This window comes from Procambarus clarkii, chromosome 2 (genome assembly GCF_040958095.1).
Source record: "Procambarus clarkii isolate CNS0578487 chromosome 2, FALCON_Pclarkii_2.0, whole genome shotgun sequence".
In the NCBI taxonomy this organism is placed as follows: domain Eukaryota; kingdom Metazoa; phylum Arthropoda; class Malacostraca; order Decapoda; family Cambaridae; genus Procambarus; species Procambarus clarkii.
Genome location: NC_091151.1, coordinates 16,527,448 through 16,552,276, shown reverse-complemented (window position 1 = coordinate 16,552,276; position 24,829 = coordinate 16,527,448). Strand labels below are relative to the sequence as shown.

Here is a 24,829-nt window from a genome sequence, read left to right as displayed (position 1 = left end):
TGGAGGCACTACACAGGGTGGTGGTAGAGGCACTACACAGGGTGATGGTGGAGGCACTACACAGGGTGGTGGAGGCACTACACAGGGTGATGGTGGAGGCACTACAAAGGGTGGTGGTAGAGGCAAAACACAGGGTGGGGGAGGTACTACACAGGGTGGTGGAGGCACTACACAGGGTGGTGGTAGAGGCACTACACAGGGTGGGGGAGGTACTACACAGGGTGGTGGAGGCACTACACAGGGTGGTGGTGGAGGCACTACACAGGGTGGTGGAGGCACTACACAGGGTGGTGGAGGCACTACACAGGGTGGTGGTGGAGGCACTACACAGGGTGGTGGTGGAGGCACTACACAGGGTGATGGTGGAGGCACTACACAGGGTGATGGTGGAGGCACTACACAGGGTGGTGGAGGCACTACACAGGGTGGTGGTAGAGGCACTACACAGGGTGGGGGAGGTACTACACAGGGTGGTGGAGGCACTACACAGGGTGGTGGAGGCACTACACAGGGTGATGGTGGAGGCACTACACAGGGTGGTGGTGGAGGCACTACACAGGGTGGTGGAGGCACTACACAGGGTGATGGTGGAGGCACTACACAGGGTGGTGGAGGCACTACACAGGGTGGTGGAGGCACTACACAGGGTGGTGGAGGCACTACACAGGGTGGTGAAGGCACTACACAGGGTGATGGTGGAGGCACTACACAGGGTGGTAGAGACACTACACAGGGTGGTAGAGACACTACACAGGGTGGTGGAGGCACTACACAGGGTGGTGGAGGCACTACACTGAGTGATGGTGGAGGCACTACACAGGGTGGTGGAGGCACTACACAGGGTGGTGGAGGCACTACACAGGGTGGTAGAGGCACTACACAGGGTGGTGGAGGCACTACACCGGGTGGTGGAGGCACTACACAGGGTGGTGGAGGTACTACACAGGGTGGTGGAGGCACTACAAAGGGTGATGGAGGCACTACACAGGGTGATGGTGGAGGCACTACACAGGGTGGTGGAGGCACTACACAGGGTGATGGTGGAGGCACTACACAGGGTGGTGGAGGCACTACACAGGGTGATGGTGGAGGCACTACACAGGGTGATGGAGGCATTACACAGGGTGGTGGAGGCACTACACAGGGTGATGGTGGAGGCACTACACAGGGTGATGGTGGAGGCACTACACAGGGTGATGGTGGAGGCACTACACAGGGTGATGGTGGAGGCACTACACTGAGTGATGGTGGAGGCACTACACAGGGTGGTGGAGGCACTACACAGGGTGGTGGAGACACTACACAGGGTGGTGGTGGAGGCACTACACAGGGTGATGGAGGCACTACACAGGGTGGTGGAGGCACTACACAGGGTGACGGTGGAGGCACTACATAGGGTGGTGGAGGCACTACACAGGGTGGTGGAGACACTACACAGGGTGGTGGAGACACTACACAGGGTGGTGGTGGCACTACACAGGGTGATGGTGGAGGCACTACATAGGGTGGTGGAGACACTACACAGGGTGGTGGAGACACACACAGGGTGATGGAGGCACTACACAGGGTGGTGGTGGAGGCACTACACAGGGTGATGGAGGCACTACACAGGGTGGTGGTGGCACTACACAGGGTGATGGTGGAGGCACTACATAGGGTGGTGGAGGCACTACACAGGGTGATGGTGGAGGCACTACACAGGGTGGTAGTGGCACTACACAGGGCGATGGTGGAGACACTACACAGGGTGGTAAAGGCACTACACAGGGTGGTGGTGGAGACACTACACAGGGTGGTGGAGACACTACACAGGGTGGTGGAGGCACTACACAGGGTGGTAGAGGCACTACACAGGGTGGTGGTGGAGGCACTACACAGGGTGGTGGAGACACTACACAGGGTGGTGGTGGAGACACTACACAGGGTGATGGAGGCACTACACAGGGTGGTGGTGGCACTACAAAGGGTGACGGTGGAGGCATTACATAGGGTGGTGGAGGCACTACACAGGGTGATGGTGGAGGCACTACACAGGGTGGTGGTGGAGACACTACACAGGGTGATGGTGGAGGCACTACAAAGAGTGATGGTGGAGGCTCTACACAGGGTGGTGGAGGCACTACACAGGGTGATGGGGGAGGCACTACACAGGGTGATGGTGGAGGCACTACACAGGGTGGTGGAGGCACTACACAGGGTGGTGGAGGCACTACACAGGGTGGTGGTGGCACTACAAAGGGTGGTGGAGGCACTACACAGGGTGGTAGAGGCACCTCACAGGGTGGTGGAGGCACTACACAGGGTGGTGGTGGAGGCACTACACAGGGTGGTGGTGGAGGCACTACACAGGGTGGTGGAGGCACTACACAGGGTGGTAGTGGCACTACACAGGGTGATGGTGGAGACACTACACAGGGTGATGGTGGAGGCACTACACAGGGTGATGGTGGAGGCACTACAAAGGGTGGTGGAGGCACTACACAGGGTGGTGGAGGCACTACACTGGGTGATGGTGGAGGCACTACACAGGGTGATGGTGGAGGCACTACACAGGGTGGTGGAGGCACTACACAGGGTGGTGGAGGCACTACACAGGGTGGTGAAGGCATTACACAGGGGGTGGAGGCACTACACAGGGTGGGGGAGGCACTACACAGGGTGGTGGAGGCACTACACAGGGTGGTGGAGGCACTACACAGGGTGGTGGTGGAGGCACTACACAGGGTGGGGGAGTCACTACACAGGGTGATGGTGGAGGCACTACACAGGGTGGTGGTGGAGGCACTACACAGGGTGGTGGTGGAGGCACTACACAGGGTGGTGGAGGCACTACACAGGGTGGTAGAGGCACTACACAGGTTGGTGGTGGAGGCACTACACAGGGTGGTAGAGACACTACACAGGGTGGTGGAGGCACTACAAAGGGTGGTGGAGGCACTACACAGGGTGGGGGAGTCACTACACAGGGTGATGGTGGAGGCACTACACTGAGTGATGGTGGAGGCACTACACAGGGTGATGGTGGAGGCACTACACAGGGTGGTAGAGACACTACACAGGGTGGTGGAGGCACTACACAGGGTGGTAGAGACACTACACAGGGTGGTAGAGACACTACACAGGGTGGTGGAGGCACTACACAGGGTGGTGGAGGCACTACACTGAGTGATGGTGGAGGCACTACACAGGGTGGTGGAGGCACTACACAGGGTGATGGAGGCACTACACAGGGTGGTAGAGGCACTACACAGGGTGGTGGAGGCAATACACCGGGTGGTGGAGGCACTACACAGGGTGGTGGAGGTACTACACAGGGTGGTGGAGGCACTACACTGGGTGATGGTGGAGGCACTACACAGGGTGATGGTGGAGGCACTACACAGGGTGGTGGAGGCACTACACTGGGTGATGGTGGAGGCACTACACAGGGTGATGGTGGAGGCACTACACAGGGTGGTGGAGGCACTACACAGGGTGGTGGAGGCACTACACAGGGTGGTGAAGGCATTACACAGGGGGTGGAGGCACTACACAGGGTGGGGGAGGCACTACACTGGGTGGTGGAGGCACTACACAGGGTGGTGGAGGCACTACACAGGGTGGTGGTGGAGGCACTACACAGGGTGGGGGAGTCACTACACAGGGTGATGGTGGAGGCACTACACAGGGTGGTGGTGGAGGCACTACACAGGGTGGTGGTGGAGGCACTACACAGGGTGGTGGAGGCACTACACAGGGTGGTAGAGGCACTACACAGGTTGGTGGTGGAGGCACTACACAGGGTGGTAGAGACACTACACAGGGTGGTGGAGGCACTACAAAGGGTGGTGGAGGCACTACACAGGGTGGGGGAGTCACTACACAGGGTGATGGTGGAGGCACTACACTGAGTGATGGTGGAGGCACTACACAGGGTGATGGTGGAGGCACTACACAGGGTGGTAGAGACACTACACAGGGTGGTGGAGGCACTACACAGGGTGGTAGAGACACTACACAGGGTGGTAGAGACACTACACAGGGTGGTGGCATCACTACACAGGGTGGTGGAGGCACTACACTGAGTGATGGTGGAGGCACTACACAGGGTGGTGGAGGCACTACACAGGGTGATGGAGGCACTACACAGGGTGGTAGAGGCACTACACAGGGTGGTGGAGGCACTACACCGGGTGGTGGAGGCACTACACAGGGTGGTGGAGGTACTACACAGGGTGGTGGAGGCACTACAAAGGGTGATGGAGGCACTACACAGGGTGATGGTGGAGGCACTACACAGGGTGGTGGAGGCACTACACAGGGTGATGGTGGAGGCACTACACAGGGTGGTGGAGGCACTACACAGGGTGATGGTGGAGGCACTACACAGGGTGATGGAGGCACTACACAGGGTGGGGGGAGGTACTACACAGGGTGGTGCAGGCACTACACTGGGTGGGGGAGGTACTACACAGGGTGGTAGTGGAGGCACTACACAGGGTGATTGGTGGAGGCACTACACAGGGTGATGGTGGAGGCACTACACAGGGTGATGGTGGAGGCACTACACAGGGTGATGGTGGAGGCACTACACAGGGTGGTGGAGGCACTACACAGGGTGGTGGTAGAGGCACTACACAGGGTGATGGTGGAGGCACTACACAGGGTGGTGGAGGCACTACACAGGGTGATGGTGGAGGCACTACAAAGGGTGGTGGTAGAGGCAAAACACAGGGTGGGGGAGGTACTACACAGGGTGGTGGAGGCACTACACAGGGTGGTGGTAGAGGCACTACACAGGGTGGGGGAGGTACTACACAGGGTGGTGGAGGCACTACACAGGGTGGTGGTGGAGGCACTACACAGGGTGGTGGAGGCACTACACAGGGTGGTGGAGGCACTACACAGGGTGGTGGTGGAGGCACTACACAGGGTGGTGGTGGAGGCACTACACAGGGTGATGGTGGAGGCACTACACAGGGTGATGGTGGAGGCACTACACAGGGTGGTGGAGGCACTACACAGGGTGGTGGTAGAGGCACTACACAGGGTGGGGGAGGTACTACACAGGGTGGTGGAGGCACTACACAGGGTGGTGGAGGCACTACACAGGGTGATGGTGGAGGCACTACACAGGGTGGTGGTGGAGGCACTACACAGGGTGGTGGAGGCACTACACAGGGTGATGGTGGAGGCACTACACAGGGTGGTGGAGGCACTACACAGGGTGGTGGAGGCACTACACAGGGTGGTGGAGGCACTACACAGGGTGGTGAAGGCACTACACAGGGTGATGGTGGAGGCACTACACAGGGTGGTGGTGGAGGCACTACACAGGGTGGTGGTGGAGGCACTATACACAGGGTGATGGAAGCACTAAACAGGGTGGTGGAGGCACTACACAGGGTGGTGGAGGCACTACACAGGGTGGTGGAGGCACTACACAGGGTGATGGAGGCACTACACAGGGTGATGGAGGCACTACACAGGGTGGTGGAGGCACTACACAGGGTGGTGGAGGATCTACACAGGGTGGTGGAGGCACTACACAGGGTGATGGAGGCACTACACAGGGTGGTGGAGGCACTACACAGGGTGGTGGAGGCACTACACAGGATGGTGGAGGCACTACACAGGGTGATGGAGGCACTACACAGGGTGGTGGAGGCACTACACAGGGTGGTGGAGGCACTACACAGGGTGATGGTGGAGGCACTACACAGGGTGGTAGAGGCACTACACAGGGTGGTGGAGGCACTACACAGGGTGGTAGAGGCACTACACAGGGTGGTGGAGGCACTACACAGGGTGGTGGAGGCACTACACAGGGTGTTGGTGGCACTACACAGGGTGGTGGAGGCACTACACAGGGTGGTAGAGGCACTACAAAGGGTGGTGGTGGCACTACACAGAGTGGTGGATGCACTACACAGGGTGGTAGAGGCACTACACAGGGTGGTGGAGGCACTACACAGGGTGGTGGTGGAGGCACTACACAGGGTGGTGGAGGCACTACACAGGGTGATGGTGGAGGCACTACACAGGGTGGTGGAGGCACTACACAGGGTGGTGGTGGAGGCACTACACAGGGTGGTGGAGGCACTACACAGGGTGGTGGTGGAGGCACTACACAGGGTGGTAGAGGCACTACACAGGGTGGTGGAGGCACTACACAGGGTGATGGTGGAGGCACTACACAGGGTGGTGGAGGCACTACACAGGGTGGTGGTGGAGGCACTACACAGGGTGGTAGAGGCACTACACAGGGTGGTGGAGGCACTACACAGGGTGGTGGAGGCACTACACAGGGTGATGGTGGAGGCACTACACAGGGTGGTAGAGGCACTACACAGGGTGGTGGAGGCACTACACAGGGTGATGGTGGAGGCACTACACAGGGAGGTGGAGGCACTACACAGGGTGGTAGAGGCACTACACAGGGTGGTGGTGGAGACACTACACAGGGTGGTGGAGACACTACACAGGGTGGGGGAGGCACTACACAGGGTGGTGGTGGAGACACTACACAGGGTGGTGGAGACACTACACAGGGTGGTGGTGGAGGCACTACACAGGGTGATGGAGGCACTACACAGGGTGGTGGTCGCACTACACAGGGTGACGGTGGAGGCACTACATAGGGTGGTGGAGGCACTACACAGGGTGGTGGAGACACTACACAGGGTGGTGGTGGCACTACACAGGGTGATGGTGGAGGCACTACATAGGGTGGTGGAGACACTACACAGGGTGGAGGAGACACACACAGGGTGATGGAGGCACTACACAGGGTGGTGGTGGAGGCACTACACAGGGTGATGGAGGCACTACACAGGGTGGTGGTGGCACTACACAGGGTGATGGTGGAGGCACTACACAGGGTGGTAGTGGCACTACACAGGGTGATGGTGGAGACACTACACAGGGTGATAGAGGCACTACACAGGGTGGTGGTGGAGACACTACACAGGGTGGTGGAGACACTACACAGGGTGGTGGAGGCACTACACAGGGTGGTAGAGGCACTACACAGGGTGGTGGTGGAGGCACTACACAGGGTGGTGGAGACACTACAAAGGGTGGTGGTGGAGACACTACACAGGGTGATGGAGGCACTACACAGGGTGGTGGTGGCACTACACAGGGTGACGGTGGATGCACTACATAGGGTGGTGGAGGCACTACACAGGGTGATGGTGGATTCACTACACAGGGTGGTGGTGGAGACACTACACAGGGTGATGGTGGAGGCACTACACAGAGTGATGGTGGAGGCTCTACACAGGGTGGTAGAGGCACTACACAGGGTGATGGGGGAGGCACTATACAGGGTGATGGTGGAGGCACTACACAGGGTGGTGGAGGCACTACACAGGGTGGTGGAGGCACTACACAGGGTGGTGGTGGCACTACACAGGGTGGTGGAGGCACTACACAGGGTGGTAGAGGCACTACACAGGGTGGTGGAGGCACTACACTGGGTGATGGTGGAGGCACTACACAGGGTGATGGTGGAGGCACTACAAAGGGTGGTGGAGGCACTACACAGGGTGGTGGAGGCACTACACTGGGTGATGGTGGAGGCACTACACAGGGTGATGGTGGAGGCACTACACAGGGTGGTGGAGGCACTACACAGGGTGGTGGAGGCACTACACAGGGTGGTGAAGGCACTACACAGGGTGGTGGAGGCACTACACAGGGTGGGGGAGGCACTACACAGGGTGGGGGAGTCACTACACAGGGTGGTGGAGGCACTACACAGGGTGGTGGTGGAGGCACTACACAGGGTGGGGGAGTCACTACACAGGGTGATGGTGGAGGCACTACACAGGGTTGTGGTGGAGGCACTACACAGGGTGGTGGTGGAGGCACTACACAGGGTGGTGGAGGCACTACAAAGGGTGGTAGAGGCACTACACAGGTTGGTGGTGGAGGCACTACACAGGGTGGTAGAGGCACTACACAGGGTGATGGAGGCACTACACAGGGTGGTGGAGGCACTACACAGGGTGGTGGAGACACTACACAGGGTGGTGGAGACACTACTCAGGGTGGTGTTGGCACTACACAGGGTGGTGTTGGCACTACACAGGGTGGTGGTGGCACTACACAGGGTGGTGGTGGAGACACTACACAGGGTGGTGGAGGCACTACACAGGGTGATGGTGGAGGCACTACACAGGGTGGTGGTGGAGGCACTACACAGGGTGGTGGAGGCACTACACAGGGTGGTGGAGGCACTACACAGGGTGGTGGTGGAGGCACTACACAGGGTGGTGGAGGCACTACACAGGGTGGTGGAGGCACTACACAGGGTGGTGGAGGCACTACACAGGGTGGTGGAGGCACTACATAGGGTGATGGAGGCACTACACAGGGTGGTGGAGGCACTACACAGGGTGGTGTTGGCACTACACAAGATGGGGAGGCACTACACAGGGTGATGGTGGAGGCACTACACAGGGTGATGGTGGAGGCACTACACAGGGTGGTGGAGGCACTACACAGGGTGGGGGAGACACTACTCAGGGTGATGGAGGTACTACATAGGGGGGTGTTGGCACTACACAGGGTGGTGGTGGAGACACTACACAGGGTGGTAGAGGCACTACACAGGGTGGTGGAGGCACTACACAGGGTGATGGAGGCACTACACAGGGTGATGGTGGAGGCACTACACAGGGTGGTGGAGGCACTACACAGGGTTGTGGTGGAGACACTACACAGGGTGGTAGAGGCACTACACAGGGTGGTGGAGGCACTACACAGGGTGATGGAGGCACTACACAGGGTGGTGGAGGCACTACACAGGGTGGTGTTATCACTACACAGGGTGATGGAGGCACTACACAGGGTGGTGGAGGCACTACACAGGGTGGTGTTATCACTACACTGGGTGGTGGTGGCACTACACAGGGAGGTGGTGGAGACACTACACAGGGTGGTAGAGGCACTACACAGGGTGGTGGAGGCACTACACAGGGTGGTGGTGGCACTACATAGGGTGGTGGTGGCACTACACAGGGCGATGGTGGAGGCACTACACAGGGTGGTGGAGGCACTACACAGGGTGGTGGAGGCACTACACAGGGTGATGGAGGCACTACACAGGGTGGTGGAGGCACTACACAGGGTGGTGGTGGCACTACACAGGGTGGTGGTGGCACTACACAGGGTGGTGGAGGCACTACACAGGGTGGTGGTGGAGACACTACACAGGGTGGTAGAGGCACTACACAGGGTGATGGAGGCACTACACAGGGTGGTGGAGGCACTACACAGGGTGGTGGAGGCACTACACAGGGTGGTGGAGGCACTACACAGGGTGATGGTGGAGGCTCTACACAGGGTGGTGGTGGCACTACACAGGGTGATGGTGGAGGCACTACACAGGGTGGTGGAGGCACTACACAGGGTGGTGGAGGCACTACACAGGGTGGTGGAGGCACTACACAGGGTGGTGGAGGCACTACACAGGGTGGTGGAGGCACTACACAGGGTGGTGGAGGCACTACACAGGGTGGTGGTAGAGGCACTACACAGGGTGGTGGTGGCACTACACAGGGTGGTGGAGGCACTACACAGGGTGGTGGTAGAGGCACTACACAGGGTGATGGAGGCACTACACAGGGTGGTGGAGGCACTACACAGGGTGTTGGAGGCACTACACAGGGTGGTGGTAGAGGCACTACACAGGGTGGTGGTAGAGGCACTACACAGGGTGGTGGTGGAGGCACTACACAGGGTGGTGGTAGAGGCACTACACAGGGTGGTTGTGGAGGCACTACACAGGGTGGTGGTAGAGGCACTACACAGGGTGAGGGAGGCACTACACAGGGTGGTGGTAGAGGCACTACACAGGGTGGGGGAGGCACTACACAGGGTGGTGGTGGAGGCACTACACAGGGTGGTGGTGGAGGCACTACACAGGGTGGTGGTGGAGGCACTACACAGGTTGGTGGTGGAGGCACTAACCTCTTGAGAGAAGTGATGATCAGGAAGTTCATGGGGAACCAGACAGGTCCTCTCCAGTTGGAGTTGCCGCCGAAGATGTTAGTGGTGGACTCTCCGGGGTCGTAGGACACCTCATGCCTCTGTCCACCCACCTCCAGCACGAAGGGCGAGTCCTGCAGGAGACCCGGTGCATAAAGCAATGTCATCATTCCACTACTGGCATTATTACTTACACAAATGGCTGTAAATGGCGGAGAAATGTCAGGCGCTTTGTGTGAGTGTTTTGTTGGGTGGGCACGTCCCTCATTGGGCACGTCCCTCAGTGGGCACGTCCCTCAGTGGGCACGTCCCTCAGTGGGCACGTCCTTCAGTGGGCACGTCCCTCAGTGGGCACGTCCCTCAGTGGGCACGTCCCTCAGTGGGCACGTCCCTCAGTGGGCACGCCCCTCAGTGGGCACGTCCCTCAGTGGGCACGTCCCTCAGTGGGCACGTCCCTCAGTGGGCACGCCCCTCAGTGGGCACGCCCCTCAGTGGGCACGTCCCTCAGTGGGCACGTCCCTCAGTGGGCACGTCCCTCAGTGGGCACGTCCCTCAGTGGGCACGCCCCTCAGTGGGCACGCCCCTCAGTGGGCACGTCCCTCAGTGGGCACGTCCCTCAGTGGGCACGTCCCTCAGTGGGCACGTCCCTCAGTGGGCACGTCCCTCAGTGGGCACGTCCCTCAGTGGGCACGCCCCTCAGTGGGCACGTCCCTCAGTGGGCACGTCCCTCAGTGGGCACGTCCCTCAGTGGGCACGTCCCTCAGTGGGCACGTGAGGGCACGTCTCTCAGTGGGCACGTCCCTCAGTGGGCAAGTCTCAGTGGGCACGTCCCTCAGTGGGCACGTCCCTCAGTGGGCACGTCCCTCAGTGGGCACGTCCCTCAGTGGGCACGCCCCTCAGTGGGCACGTCCCTCAGTGGGCACGTGTGGGCACGTCTCTCAGTGGGCACGTCCCTCAGTGGGCACGTCTCAGTGGGCACGTCCCTCAGTGGGCACGTCCCTCAGTGGGCACGTCCCTCAGTGGGTACGTCCCTCAGTGGGCACGTGTGGGCACGTCTCTCAGTGGGCACGTCTCTCAGTGGGCACGTCCCTCAGTGGGCACGTCCCTCAGTGGGCACGTCCCTCAGTGGGCACGTCCCTCAGTGGGCACGCCCCTCAGTGGGCACGTCCCTCAGTGGGCACGTGTGGGCACGTCTCTCAGTGGGCACGTGTGGGCACGTCCCTCAGTGGGCACGTCTCAGTGGGCACGTCCCTCAGTGGGCACGTCCCTCAGTGGGCACGTCCCTCAGTGGGCACGTCCCTCAGTGGGCACGCCCCTCAGTGGGCACGCCCCTCAGTGGGCACGTCCCTCAGTGGGCACGTGTGGGCACGTCTCTCAGTGGGCACGTCCCTCAGTGGGCACGTCTCAGTGGGCACGTCCCTCAGTGGGCACGTCCCTCAGTGGGTACGTCCCTCAGTGGGCACGTCCCTCAGTGGGCACGTGTGGGCACGTCTCTCAGTGGGCACGTCCCTCAGTGGGCACGTGTGGGCACGTCTCTCAGTGGGCACGTCCCTCAGTTGGCACGTCCCTCAGTGGGCACGTGTGGGCACGTCTCTTAGTGGGCACGTCCCTCAGTGGGCACGTCTCAGTGGGCACGTCCCTCAGTGGGCACGTCCCTCAGTGGGCACGTCTCTCAGTGGGCACGTCTCTCAGTGGGCACGTCCCTCAGTGGGCACGTCCCTCAGTGGGCACGTGTGGGCACGTCTCTCAGTGGGCACGTCCCTCAGTGGGCACGTCCCTCAGTGGGCACGTCCCTTAGTGGGCACGTCTCTCAGTGGGCACGTCCCTCAGTGGCCACGTCCCTCAGTGGCCACGTCCCTCAGTGGGCACGTCCCTCAGTGGGCACGTCCCTCAGTGGGCACGTCCCTCAGTGGGCACGTGTGGGCACGTCTCTCAGTGGGCACGTCCCTCAGTGGGCACGTCTCAGTGGGCACGTCCCTCAGTGGGCACGTCCCTCAGTGGGCACGTCCCTCAGTGGACACGTCCCTCAGTGGGCACGTCCCTCAGTGGGCACGTCCTTCAGTGGGCACGTCTCTCAGTGGGCACGTCCTTCAGTGGGCACGTCCCTCAGTGGCCACGTCCCTCAGTGGGCACGTCCCTCAGTGGGCACGTCCCTCAGTGGGCACGTCCCTCAGTGGGCACGTGTGGGCACGTCTCTCAGTGGGCACGTCCCTCAGTGGGCACGTCTCAGTGGGCACGTCCCTCAGTGGGCACGTCCCTCAGTGGGCACGTCCCTCAGTGGACACGTCCCTCAGTGGGCACGTCCCTCAGTGGGCACGTCCTTCAGTGGGCACGTCTCTCAGTAGGCACGTCCTTCAGTGGGCACGTCTCTCAGTGGGCACGTCCTTCAGTGGGCACGTCCTTCAGTGGGCACGTCCCTCAGTGGGCACGTCCCTCAGTGGGCACGTCCCTCAGTGGGCACGTCCTTCAGTGGGCACGTCCTTCAGTGGGCACGTCTCTCAGTGGGCACGTCCTTCAGTGGGCACGTCCCTCAGTGGGCACGTCCCTCAGTGGGCACGTCCTTCAGTGGGCACGTCTCTCAGTGGGCACGTCCTTCAGTGGGCACGTCCTTCAGTGGGCACGTCTCTCAGTGGGCACGTCCTTCAATGGGCACGTCTCTCAGTGGGCACGTCCCTCAGTGTGCATGTCCTTCAGTGGGCACGTCCTTCAGTGGGCACGTCACGCAGTGGGCACGTCCTTCAGTGGGCACGTCCCTCTACAGGCACGAAGACTTGATTGTAGTGGACATGGCAATAGGAAAGTACGTCGGTCCGTGTTACAACGGTCAGTGTTACAATGGTCCGTGTTACAACGGTCAGTGTTACAATGGTCCGTGTTACAACGGTCAGTGTTACAATGGTCTGTGTTACAACGGTCAGTGTTACAACGGTAAGTGTTACATCGGTCAGTGTTACAATGGTCAGTGTTACGATGGTCAGTGTTACAACAGTCAGTGTTACAACGGTCCGTGTTACAACGGTCAGTGTTACAACAGTCAGTGTTACAACGGTAAGTGTTACAACAGTCAGTGTTACAACAGTCAGTGTTACAACAGTCAGTGTTACAACGGTCAGTGTTACAACGGTCAGTGTTAAACGGTCAGTGTTACAACGGTCAGTGTTAAACGGTCAGTGTTACATCGGTCAGTGTTACAACAGTCAGTGTTACAACGGTCAGTGTTACAACGGTCAGTGTTACAACGGTCAGTGTTAAACGGTCAGTGTTACAACGGTCAGTGTTACAACGGTCAGTGTTACGATGGTCAGTGTTACAACAGTCAGTGTTACAACGGTCAGTGTTACAACGGTCAGTGTTACAACAGTCAGTGTTACAACGGTCAGTGTTAAACGGTCAGTGTTAAACGGTCAGTGTTACATCGGTCAGTGTTACAATGGTCAGTGGTAAACGGTCAGTGTTACAACGGTCAGTGTTACAACGGTCAGCGTTACATCGGTCAGTGTTACAATGGTCAGTGTTACAACAGTCAGTGATACAACGGTCAGTGTTACAACAGTTAGTGTTACAACGGTCAGTGTTACAACGGTCAGTGTTACAACGGTCAGTGTTACAACAGTGTTACATCGGTCAGTGTTACAACGGTCAGTGTTAAACGGTCAGTGTTACAACGGTCAGTGTTACAACGGTCAGTGTTACAACGGTCAGTGTTACAACGGTCAGTGTTACATCGGTCAGTGTTACGACAGTCAGTGTTACAACGGTCAGTGTTACAACGGTCAGTGTAACAACGGTCAGTGTTACAACGGTCAGTGTTACAACGGTCAGCGTTGCATCGGTCAGTGTTACAATGGTCAGTGTTACAACAGTCAGTGACACAACGGTCAGTGTTACAACGGTCAGTGTTAAACGGTCAGTGTTACATCGGTCAGTGTTACAACGGTCAGTGTTACAACAGTGTTACAACGGTCAGTGTTACAACGGTCAGTGTTACAACGGTCAGTGTTACATCGGTCAGTGCTACGACAGTCAGTGTTACAACGGTCAGTGTTACAACGGTCAGTGTACCAACGGTCAGTGTTACAACGGTCAGTGTTACAACGGTCAGCGTTACATCGGTCAGTGTTATAATGGTCAGTGTTACAACAGTCAGTGATACAACGGTCAGTGTTACAACGGTCAGTGTTACAACGGTCAGTGTTACAACGGTCAGTGTTACAACAGTGTTACATCGGTCAGTGTAACAACGGTCAGTGTTACAACGGTCAGTGTTACAATGGTCAGTGTTACAACGGTCAGTGTTACAACGGTCAGTGTTACAACGGCCAGTGTTTCAACAGTCAGTGTTACAACGGTCAGTGTTACATCGGTCAGTGTTACAACGGTCAGTGTTACAACGGTCAGTGTTACATCGGTCAGTGTTACATCGGTCAGTGTTACAACGGTCAGTGTTACAACGGTCAGTGTTACATCAGTCAGTGTTACAACGGTCAGTGTTACAACGGTCAGTGTTACAACGGTCAGTGTTACAACGGTCAGTGTTACATCGGTCAGTGCTACGACAGTCAGTGTTACAACGGTCAGTGTTACAACGGTCAGTGTAACAACGGTCAGTGTTACAACGGTCAGTGTTACAACGGTCAGCGTTACATCGGTCAGTGTTACAATGGTCAGTGTTACAACAGTCAGTGACACAATGGTCAGTGTTACAACGGTCAGTGTTAAACGGTCAGTGTTACATCGGTCAGTGTTACAACGGTCAGTGTTACAACAGTCAGTGTTAAAACGGTCAGTGTTACATCTGTCAGTGTTACGACAGTCAGTGTTACAACGGTCAGTGTAACAACGGTCAGTGTTACAACGGTCAGTGTTACAACGGTCAGCGTTACATCGGTCAGTGTTACAATGGTCAGTGTTACAACAGTCAGTGATACAACGGTCAGTGTTACAACGGTCAGTGTTACAACGGTCAGTGTTACAACAGTGTTACATCGGTCAGTGTTACAACGGTCAGTGTTACAACGGTCAGTGTTACAATGGTCAGTGTTACAACGGTCAGTGTTACAACGGTCAGTGTTACAACGGCCAGTTTTTCAACAGTCAGTGTTACAACGGTCAGTGTTACATCGGTCAGTGTTACAACGGTCAGTGTTACAACGGTCAGTGTTACATCGGTCAGTGTTACAACGGTCAGTGTTACAGTGTTGCAACGGACAGTGTTGCAACGGTCAGTGTTACAGTGTTGTAACGGATAGTGTTACAGTGTAGCAACGGACAGTGTTGCAACGGTGAAACAATGTTGGTGTGGATTTTTTCCACCAAGATTTATTCAGAATATTCTCTACCTCATCACCCTTCCTTGTGCACCTTGGAGAGGGACCCTACCTTGTGCACCTTGGAGAGGGACCATTCCTTGTGCACCTAGGAGAGGGACCCTACCTTGTGCACCTTGGAGAGGGACCCCACCTTGTGCACCTTGGAGAGGGACCCTTCCTTGTGCACCTTGGAGAGGGACCCTACCTTGTGCACCTTGGAGAGGGACCCTTCCTTGTGCACTTGGAGAGGGACCATTCCTTGTGCACCTTGGAGAGGGACCCTACCTTGTGCACCTTGGAGAGGGACCCCACCTTGTGCACCTTGGAGAGGGACCCTTCCTTGTGCACCTTGGAGAGGGACCCTACATTGTGCACCTTGGAGAGGGACCCCACCTTGTGCAAATTGGAGGGGGACTCTACCTTGTGCACCTTGGAGAGGGACTCTACCTTGTGCACCTTGGAGAGGGACCCCACCTTGTGCACCTTGGAGAGGGACCCTACCTTGTGCACCTGGGAGAGGGACCCTACCTTGTGCACCTTGGAGAGGGACCCTACCTTGTGCACCTTGGAGAGGGACCCTACCTTGTGCACCTTGGAGAGGGACCCTACCTTGTGCACCTGGGAGAGGGACCCCACCTTGTGCACCTTGGAGAGGGACCCTATCTTGTGCACCTGGGAGAGGGACCCCACCTTGTGCACCTTGGAGAGGGACCCTACCTTGTGCACCTTGGAGAGGGACCCTACCTTGTGCACCTTGGAGAGGGACCCTACCTTGTGCACCTTGGAGAGGGCCCCTACCTTGTGCACCTTGGAGAGGGACCCTACCTTGTGCACCTTGGAGAGGGACCCTACCTTGTGCACCTTGGAGAGGGACCCTACCTTGTGCACCTTGGAGAGGGACCCTACCTTGTGCACCTTGGAGAGGGACCCCACCTTGTGCACCTTGGAGAGGGACCCTACCTTGTGCACCTTGGAGAGGGACCCCACCTTGTGCACCTTGGAGAGGGACCCTACCTTGTGCACCTGGGAGAGGGACCCCACCTTGTGCACCTTGGAGAGGGACCCTACCTTGTGCACCTTGGAGAGGGACCCTACCTTGTGCACCTTGGAGAGGGACCCTACCTTGTGCACCTGGGAGAGGGACCCCACCTTGTGCACCTTGGAGAGGGACCTACCTTGTGCACCTGGGAGAGGGACCCCACCTTGTGCACCTTGGAGAGGGACCCTACCTTGTGCACCTTGGAGAGGGACCCCACCTTGTGCACCTTGGAGAGGGACCCTACCTTGTGCACCTGGGAGAGGGACCCCACCTTGTGCACCTTGGAGATGGACCCTACCTTGTGCACCTTGGAGAGGGACCCTACCTTGTGCACCTTGGAGAGGGACCCTACCTTGTGCACCTGGAAGAGGGACCCCACCTTGTGCACCTTGGAGAGGGACCTACCTTGTGCACCTGGGAGAGGGACCCCACCTTGTGCACCTTGGAGAGGGACCCTACCTTGTGCAAATTGGAGAGGGACCCCACCTTGTGCACCTTGGAGAGGGACCCCACCTTGTGCACCTTGGAGAGGGACCCCACCTTGTGCACCTTGGAGAGGGACCCTACCTTGTGCACCTTGGAGAGGGACACCACCTTGTGCACCTTGGAGAGGAACCCTACCTTGTGCACCTTGGAGAGGGACCTACCTTGTGCACATTGGAGAGGGACCCTACCTTGTGCACCTTGGAGAGGGACCTACTTTGTGCACCTAGGAGAGGGACCCCACCTTGTGCACCTTGGAGAGGGACCCTACCTTGTGCACCTTGGAGAGGGACCCCACCTTGTGCACCTTGGAGAGGGACCCTACCTTGTGCACCTGGGAGAGGGACCCCACCTTGTGCACCTTGGAGAGGGACCCTACCTTGTGCACCTTGGAGAGGGACCCCACTTTGTGCACCTTGGAGAGGGACCCTAACTTGTGCACCTTGGAGAGGGACCCCACCTTGTGCACCTTGGAGAGGGACCCTACCTTGTGCACCTTGGAGAGGGACCCCACCTTGTGCACCTTGGAGCGGGACCCTACCTTGTGCACCTGGGAGAGGGACCCCACCTTGTGCACCTTGGAGAGGGACCCTTCCTTGTGCACCTTGGAGAGGGACCCTACCTTGTGCACCTTGGAGAGGGACCCTTCCTTGTGCACTTGGAGAGGGACCATTCCTTGTGCACCTTGGAGAGGGACCCCACCTTGTGCACCTTGGAGAGGGACCCTTCCTTGTGCACCTTGGAGAGGGACCCTACATTGTGCACCTTGGAGAGGGACCCCACCTTGTGCAAATTGGAGAGGGACTCTACCTTGTGCACCTTGGAGAGGGACTCTACCTTGTGCACCTTGGAGAGGGACCCCACCTTGTGCACCTTGGAGAGGGACCCTACCTTGTGCACCTGGGAGAGGGACCCTACCTTGTGCACCTTGGAGAGGGACCCTACCTTGTGCACCTTGGAGAGGGACCCTACCTTGTGCACCTTGGAGAGGGACCCTACCTTGTGCACCTTGGAGAGGGACCCCACCTTGTGCACCTTGGAGAGGGACCCCACCTTGTGCACCTTGGAGAGGGACCCTACCTTGTGCACCTGGGAGAGGGACCCCACCTTGTGCACCTTGGAGAGGGACCCTACCTTGTGCACCTTGGAGAGGGACCCTACCTTGTGCACCTTGGAGAGGGACCCTACCTTGTGCACCTGGGAGAGGGACCCCACCTTATGCACCTTGGAGAGGGACCTACCTTGTGCACCTGGGAGAGGGACCCCACCTTGTGCACCTTGGAGAGGGACCCTACCTTGTGCACCTTGGAGAGGGACCCCACCTTGTGCACCTTGGAGAGGGACCCTACCTTGTGCACCTGGGAGAGGGACCCCACCTTGTGCACCTTGGAGATGGACCCTACCTTGTGCACCTTGGAGAGGGACCCTACCTTGTGCACCTTGGAGAGGGACCCTACCTTGTGCACCTGGTAGAGGGACCCCACCTTGTGCACCTTGGAGAGGGACCTACCTTGTGCACCTGGGAGAGGGACCCCACTTTGTGCACCTTGGAGAGGGACCCTACCTTGTGCAAATTGGAGAGGGACCCCACCTTGTGCACCTTGGAGAGGGACCCCACCTTGTGCACCTTGGAGAGGGACCCCACCTTGTGCACCTTGGAGAGGGACCCTACCTTGTGCACCTTGGAGAGGGACACCACCTTGTGCACCTTGGAGAGGAACCCTACCTTGTGCACCTTGGAGAGGGACCTACCTTGTGCACATTGGAGAGGGACCCTACCTTGTGCACCTTGGAGAGGGACCTACTTTGTGCACCTAGGAGAGGGACCCCACCTTGTGCACCTTGGAGAGGGACCCTACCTTGTGCACCTTGGAGAGGGACCCCACCTTGTGCACCTTGGAGAGGGACCCTACCTTGTGCACCTGGGAGAGGGACCCCACCTTGTGCACCTTGGAGAGGGACCCTACCTTGTGCACCTTGGAGAGGGACCCCACTTTGTGCACCTTGGAGAGGGACCCTACCTTGTGCACCTGGGAGAGGGACCCCACCTTGTGCACCTTGGAGAGGGACCCTACCTTGTGCACCTTGAAGAGGGACCCCACCTTGTGCACCTTGGAGAGGGACCCTACCTTGTGCAAATGGGAGAGGGACCCCACCTTGTGCACCTTGGAGAGGGACCCCACCTTGTGCACCTTGGAGAGGGACTCTACCTTGTGCACCTTGGAGAGGGACTCTACCTTGTGCACCTTGGAGAGGGACCCTACCTTGTGCACCTTGGAGAGGGACCCTACCTTGTGCACCTTGGAGAGGGACCCTACCTTGTGCACCTGGGAGAGGGACCCCACCTTGTGCACCTTGGAGAGGGACTCTACCTTGTGCACCTTGGAGAGGGACTCTACCTTGTGCACCTTGGAGAGGGACCCTAACTTGTGCACCTTGGAGAGGGACCCTACCTTGTGCACCTTGGAGAGGGACCCTACCTTGTGCACCTGGGAGAGGGACCCCACCTTGTGCACCTTGGAGAGGGACCCTACCTTGTGCACCTTGGAGAGGGACCCCACCTTGTGCACCTTGGAGAGGGACCCTACCTTGTGCACCTTGGAGAGGGACCCTACCTTGTGCACCTTGGAGAGGGACCCCACCTTGTGCACCTTGGAGAGGGACCCTACCTTGTGCACCTTGGAGAGGGACCCTACCTTGTGCACCTTGGAGAGGGACCCTACCTTGTGCACCTTGGAGAGGGACCCTACCTTGTGCACCTTGGAGAGGGACCCTTACCTTGTGCACCTTGGAGAGGGACCCTACCTTGTGCACCTTGGAGAGGGACCCTACCTTGTGCACCTTGGAGAGGGACCCTACCTTGTGCACCTTGGAGAGGGACTCTACCTTGTGCACCTTGGAGAGGGACTCTACCTTGTGCACCTTGGAGAGGGACCCCACCTTGTGCACCTTGGAGAGGGACCCCTACCTTGTGCACCCTTGGAGAGGGACCCTACCTTGTGCACCTTGGAGAGGGACCCTACCTTGTGCACCTGGAGAGGGGACCCCTACCTTGTGCACCTTGGAGAGGGACCCTACCTTGTGCACCTGGGAGAGGGAACCCCACCTTGTGCACCTTGGAGAGGGACCCTACCTTGATGCACCTGGGAGAGGGACCCCACCTTGTGCACCTTGGAGAGGGACCCTACCTTGTGCACCTTGGAGAGGGACCCTCCCTTGTGCACCTTGGAGAGGGACCCTACCTTGTGCACCTTGGAGAGGGACCCTACCTTGTGCACCTTGGAGAGGGACCCCCTACCTTGTGCACCTTGGAGATGGGACCCCACCTTGTGCACCTTGAGAGGGACCCTACCTTGTGCACCTTGGAGAGGACCCCACCTTGTGCACCTTGGAGAGGGACCCTACCTTGTGCCACCTGGAGAGAGTGACCCCACCTTGTGCACCTTGGAGAGGGACCCTACCTTGTGCACCTTGGAGAGGGACCCTACCTTGTGCACCTGGAGAGGGACCCTATCTTGTGCACCTTGGAGAGGGACCCCACATTGTGCACCTTGGAGAGGGACCTACCTTGTGCACCTGGAGAGGGACCCACCTTGTGCACCTTGGAGAGGGACCCTACCTTGTGCACCTTGGAGAGGGACCCCACCTTGTGCACCTTGGAGAGGGACCCTACCTTGTGCACCTGGGAGAGGGACCCCACCTTGTGCACCTTGGAGAGGGACCCTACCTTGTGCACCTTGGAGAGGGACCCTACCTTGTGCACATTGGAGAGGGACCCTACCTTGTGCACCTTGGAGAGGGACCCTACCTTGTGCACCTTGGAGAGGGACCCCACCTTGTGCACCTTGGAGAGGGACCCCACCTTGTGCACCTTGGAGAGGGACCCTACCTTGTGCACCTTGGAGAGGGACCCTACCTTGTGCACCTTGGAGAGGGACCCTACCTTGTTGCACCTTGGAGAGGAACCCTACCTTGTGCACCTTGGAGAGGGACCCTACCTTGTGCACATTGGAGAGGGACCCTACCTTGTGCACCTTGGAGAGGGACCCTACCTTGTGCACCTTGGAGAGGGACCCCTACCTTGTGCACCTTGGAGAGGGACCCCTACCTTGTGCACCTTGGAGAGGGACCCTACCTTGTGCACCTTGGAGAGGGACCCCACCTTGTGCACCTTGGAGAGGGACCCTACCTTGTGCACCTTGGAGAGGGACCCCACCTTGTGCACCTTGGAGAGGGACCCTACCTTGTGCACCTGGAGAGGGACCCCACCTTGCACCTTGGAGAGGGACCCCACCTTGTGCACCTTGGAGAGGGACCTACCTTGTACACCTTGGAGAGGAACCTACCTTGTACACCTTGGAGAGGGACCCTACCTTGTGCACCTTGGAGAGGGACCCTACCTTGTGCACCTTGGAGAGGGACCCTACCTTGTGCACCTGGAGAGGGACCCCACCTTGTGCACCTTGGAGAGGGACCTACCTTGTGCACCTTGGAGAGGGACCTACCTTGTGCACCTTGGAGAGGGACCCACCTTGTGCACCTTGGAGAGGGACCCTACCTTGTGCACCTTGGAGAGGGACCCCCTTGTGCACCTTGGAGAGGGACCACCTTGTGCACCTTGGAGAGGGACCCTACCTTGTGCACCTTGGAGAGGGACCCCACCTTGTGCACCTTGGAGAGGGACCCTACCTTGTGCACCTTGGAGAGGGACCCTACCTTGTGCACCTTGGAGAGGGACCCTACCTTGTGCACCTTGGAGAGGGACCCTACCTTGTGCACCTTGGAGAGGGACCCTACCTTGTGCACCTTGGAGAGGGACCCTACCTTGTGCACCTGGGAGAGGGACCCTACCTTGTGCACCTTGGAGAGGGACCCTACCTTGTGCACCTTGGAGAGGGACCCCTTCTTTGTGCACCTTGGAGAGGGACCCTACCTTGTGCACCTGGGAGAGGGACCCCTACCTTGTGCACCTTGGAGAGGGACCCTACCTTGTGCACCTTGGAGAGGGACCCTACCTTGTGCACCTTGGAGAGGGACCCTACCTTGTGCACCTGGGAGAGGGACCCCACCTTGTGCACCTTGGAGAGGGACCTACCTTGTGCACCTGGGAGAGGGACCCCACCTTGTGCACCTTGGAGAGGGACCCTACCTTGTGCACCTTGGAGAGGGACCCTACCTTGTGCACCTTGGAGAGGGACCCTACCTTGTGCACCTGGAGAGGGACCCCACCTTGTGCACCTTGGAGAGGGACCTACCTTGTGCACCTTGGAGAGGGACCCCACCTTGTGCACCTTGGAGAGGGACCCTACCTTGTGCACCTTGGAGAGGGACCCTACCTTGTGCACCTTGGAGAGGGACCCCTACCTTGTGCACCTTGGAGAGGGACCCCACCTTGTGCACCTTGGAGAGGGACCCTACCTTGTGCACCTTGGAGAGGGACACCACCTTGTGCACCTTGGAGAGGGAACCCTACCTTGCCTTGAGCCTTGTGCACTTGAGAGGGACCCTTACCTTGTGCACCTTGGAGAGGGACCCCTACCTTGTGCACCTTGGAGAGGGACCCTACCTTGTGCACCTTGGAGAGGGACCCCTACCTTGTGCACCTTGGAGAGGGACCCTACCTTGTGCACCTTGGAGAGGGACCCCACCTTGTGCACCTTGGAGAGGGACCCTACCTTGTGCACCTTGGAGAGGGACCCCACCTTGTGCACCTTGGAGAGGGACCCTACCTTGTGCACCTTGGAGAGGGACCCTACCTTGTGCACCTTGGAGAGGGACCCTACCTTGTGCACCTTGGAGAGGGACCCTACCTTGTGCACCTTGGAGAGGGACCCTACCTTGTGCACCTTGGAGAGGGACCCCACCTTGTGCACCTTGGAGAGGGACCCTACCTTGTGCACCTTGGAGAGGGACCCCACCTTGTGCACCTTGGAGAGGGACCCTACCTTGTGCACCTGGAGAGGACCCCACCTTGTGCACCTTGGAGAGGGACCCTACCTTGTGCACCTTGGAGAGGGACCCTACCTTGTGCACCTTGGAGAGGGACCCTACCTTGTGCACCTTGGAGAGGGACCCCTTGTGCACCTTGGAGAGGGACCCTACCTTGTGCACCTGGAGAGGGACCCCACCTTGTGCACCTTGGAGAGGGACCCTACCTTGTGCACCTTGGAGAGGGACCCCACCTTGTGCACCTTGGAGAGGGACCCTACCTTGTGCACCTTGGAGAGGGACCCCACCTTGTGCACCTTGGAGAGGGACCCTACCTTGTGCACCTTGGAGAGGGACCCTACCTTGTGCACCTTGGAGAGGGACCCTACCTTGTGCACCTTGGAGAGGGACCCACCTTGTGCACCTTGGAGAGGGACCCCACCTTGTGCACCTTGGAGAGGGACCCTACCTTGTGCACCTTGGAGAGGGACCCCACCTTGTGCACCTTGGAGAGGGACCCTACCTTGTGCACCTTGGAGAGGGACCCCACCTTGTGCACCTTGGAGAGGGACCCTACCTTGTGCACCTTGGAGAGGGACCCTACCTTGTGCACCTTGGAGAGGGACCCTACCTTGTGCACCTTGGAGAGGGACCCTACCTTGTGCACCTTGGAGAGGGACCACCTTGTGCACCTTGGAGAGGAACCCTACCTTGTGCACCTTGGAGAGGGACCCCACCTTGGAGAGGGACCCTACCTTGTGCACCTGGGAGAGGGACCCCACCTTGTGCACCTTGGAGAGGGACCCTACCTTGTGCACCTTGGAGAGGGACCCCACCTTGTGCACCTTGGAGAGGGACCCTACCTTGTGCACCTGGAGAGGGACCCCACCTTGTGCACCTTGGAGAGGGACCCTACCTTGTGCACCTTGGAGAGGGACCCTACCTTGTGCACCTTGGAGAGGGACCCTACCTTGTGCACCTTGGAGAGGGACCCCACCTTGTGCACCTTGGAGAGGGACCCCACCTTGTGCACCTTGGAGAGGGACCCTACCTTGTGCACCTTGGAGAGGGACCCTACCTTGTGCACCTTGGAGAGGGACCCTACCTTGTGCACCTTGGAGAGGGACCCTACCTTGTGCACCTTGGAGAGGGACCCTACCTTGTGCACCTTGGAGAGGGACCCTACCTTGTGCACCTTGGAGAGGGACCCTACCTTGTGCACCTTGGAGAGGGACCCACCTTGTGCACCTTGGAGAGGGACCCTACCTTGTGCACCTTGGAGAGGGACCCCACCTTGTGCACCTTGGAGAGGGACCCTACCTTGTGCACCTTGGAGAGGGACCCTACCTTGTGCACCTTGGAGAGGGACCCCACCTTGTGCACCTTGGAGAGGGACCCTACCTTGTGCACCTTGGAGAGGGACCCTACCTTGTGCACCTTGGAGAGGGACCCTACCTTGTGCACCTTGGAGAGGGACCCTACCTTGTGCACCTTGGAGAGGGACCCTACCTTGTGCACCTTGGAGAGGGACCCTACCTTGTGCACCTTGGAGAGGGACCCTACCTTGTGCACCTTGGAGAGGGACCCTACCTTGTGCACCTTGGAGAGGGACCCACCTTGTGCACCTTGGAGAGGGACCCCACCTTGTGCACCTTGGAGAGGGACCCTACCTTGTGCACCTTGGAGAGGGACCCCCTTGTGCACCTTGGAGAGGGACCCTACCTTGTGCACCTTGGAGAGGGACCCTACCTTGTGCACCTTGGAGAGGGACCCTACCTTGTGCACCTTGGAGAGGGACCCCACCTTGTGCACCTTGGAGAGGGACCCTACCTTGTGCACCTGGGAGAGGGACCCCACCTTGTGCACCTTGGAGAGGGACCCTACCTTGTGCACCTTGGAGAGGGACCCTACCTTGTGCACCTTGGAGAGGGACCCTACCTTGTGCACCTGGAGAGGGACCCCACCTTGTGCACCTTGGAGAGGGACCCTACCTTGTGCACCTTGGAGAGGGACCCTACCTTGTGCACCTTGGAGAGGGACCTACCTTGTGCACCTTGGAGAGGGACCCCACCTTGTGCACCTTGGAGAGGGACCC

The 24,829-nt window shown here is 58.9% G+C and overlaps 3 protein-coding genes across 3 annotated transcripts in view; 2 read left to right on the top strand and 1 right to left on the bottom strand.

Moving 5' to 3' along the window:
* Positions 1 to 10,142, bottom strand: part of LOC138365813 (uncharacterized) — a 62,652-nt gene extending 52,510 nt beyond the window's left edge. Inside the window, exon 1 of the mRNA XM_069326308.1 lies at positions 9,958 to 10,142. Coding sequence (XP_069182409.1) covers positions 9,958 to 10,142 — 185 coding nt within the window. The remainder of the gene's footprint in view (positions 1 to 9,957) is intronic.
* A 31-nt stretch (positions 10,143 to 10,173) lies between these two features.
* On the top strand, positions 10,174 to 12,750 carry LOC138365811 (streptococcal hemagglutinin-like). Its single transcript, XM_069326300.1, has one exon. It carries the CDS (start codon positions 10,174 to 10,176, stop codon positions 12,748 to 12,750), a length of 2,577 nt encoding a protein of 858 aa, XP_069182401.1.
* Positions 12,751 to 12,945: 195 nt separating this feature from the next.
* LOC123751672 (uncharacterized) overlaps positions 12,946 to 24,829 on the top strand; it is a 37,198-nt gene continuing 25,314 nt past the window's right edge. The window contains exon 1 of the mRNA XM_069326294.1: positions 12,946 to 13,023. Coding sequence (XP_069182395.1) covers positions 12,946 to 13,023 — 78 coding nt within the window. The remainder of the gene's footprint in view (positions 13,024 to 24,829) is intronic.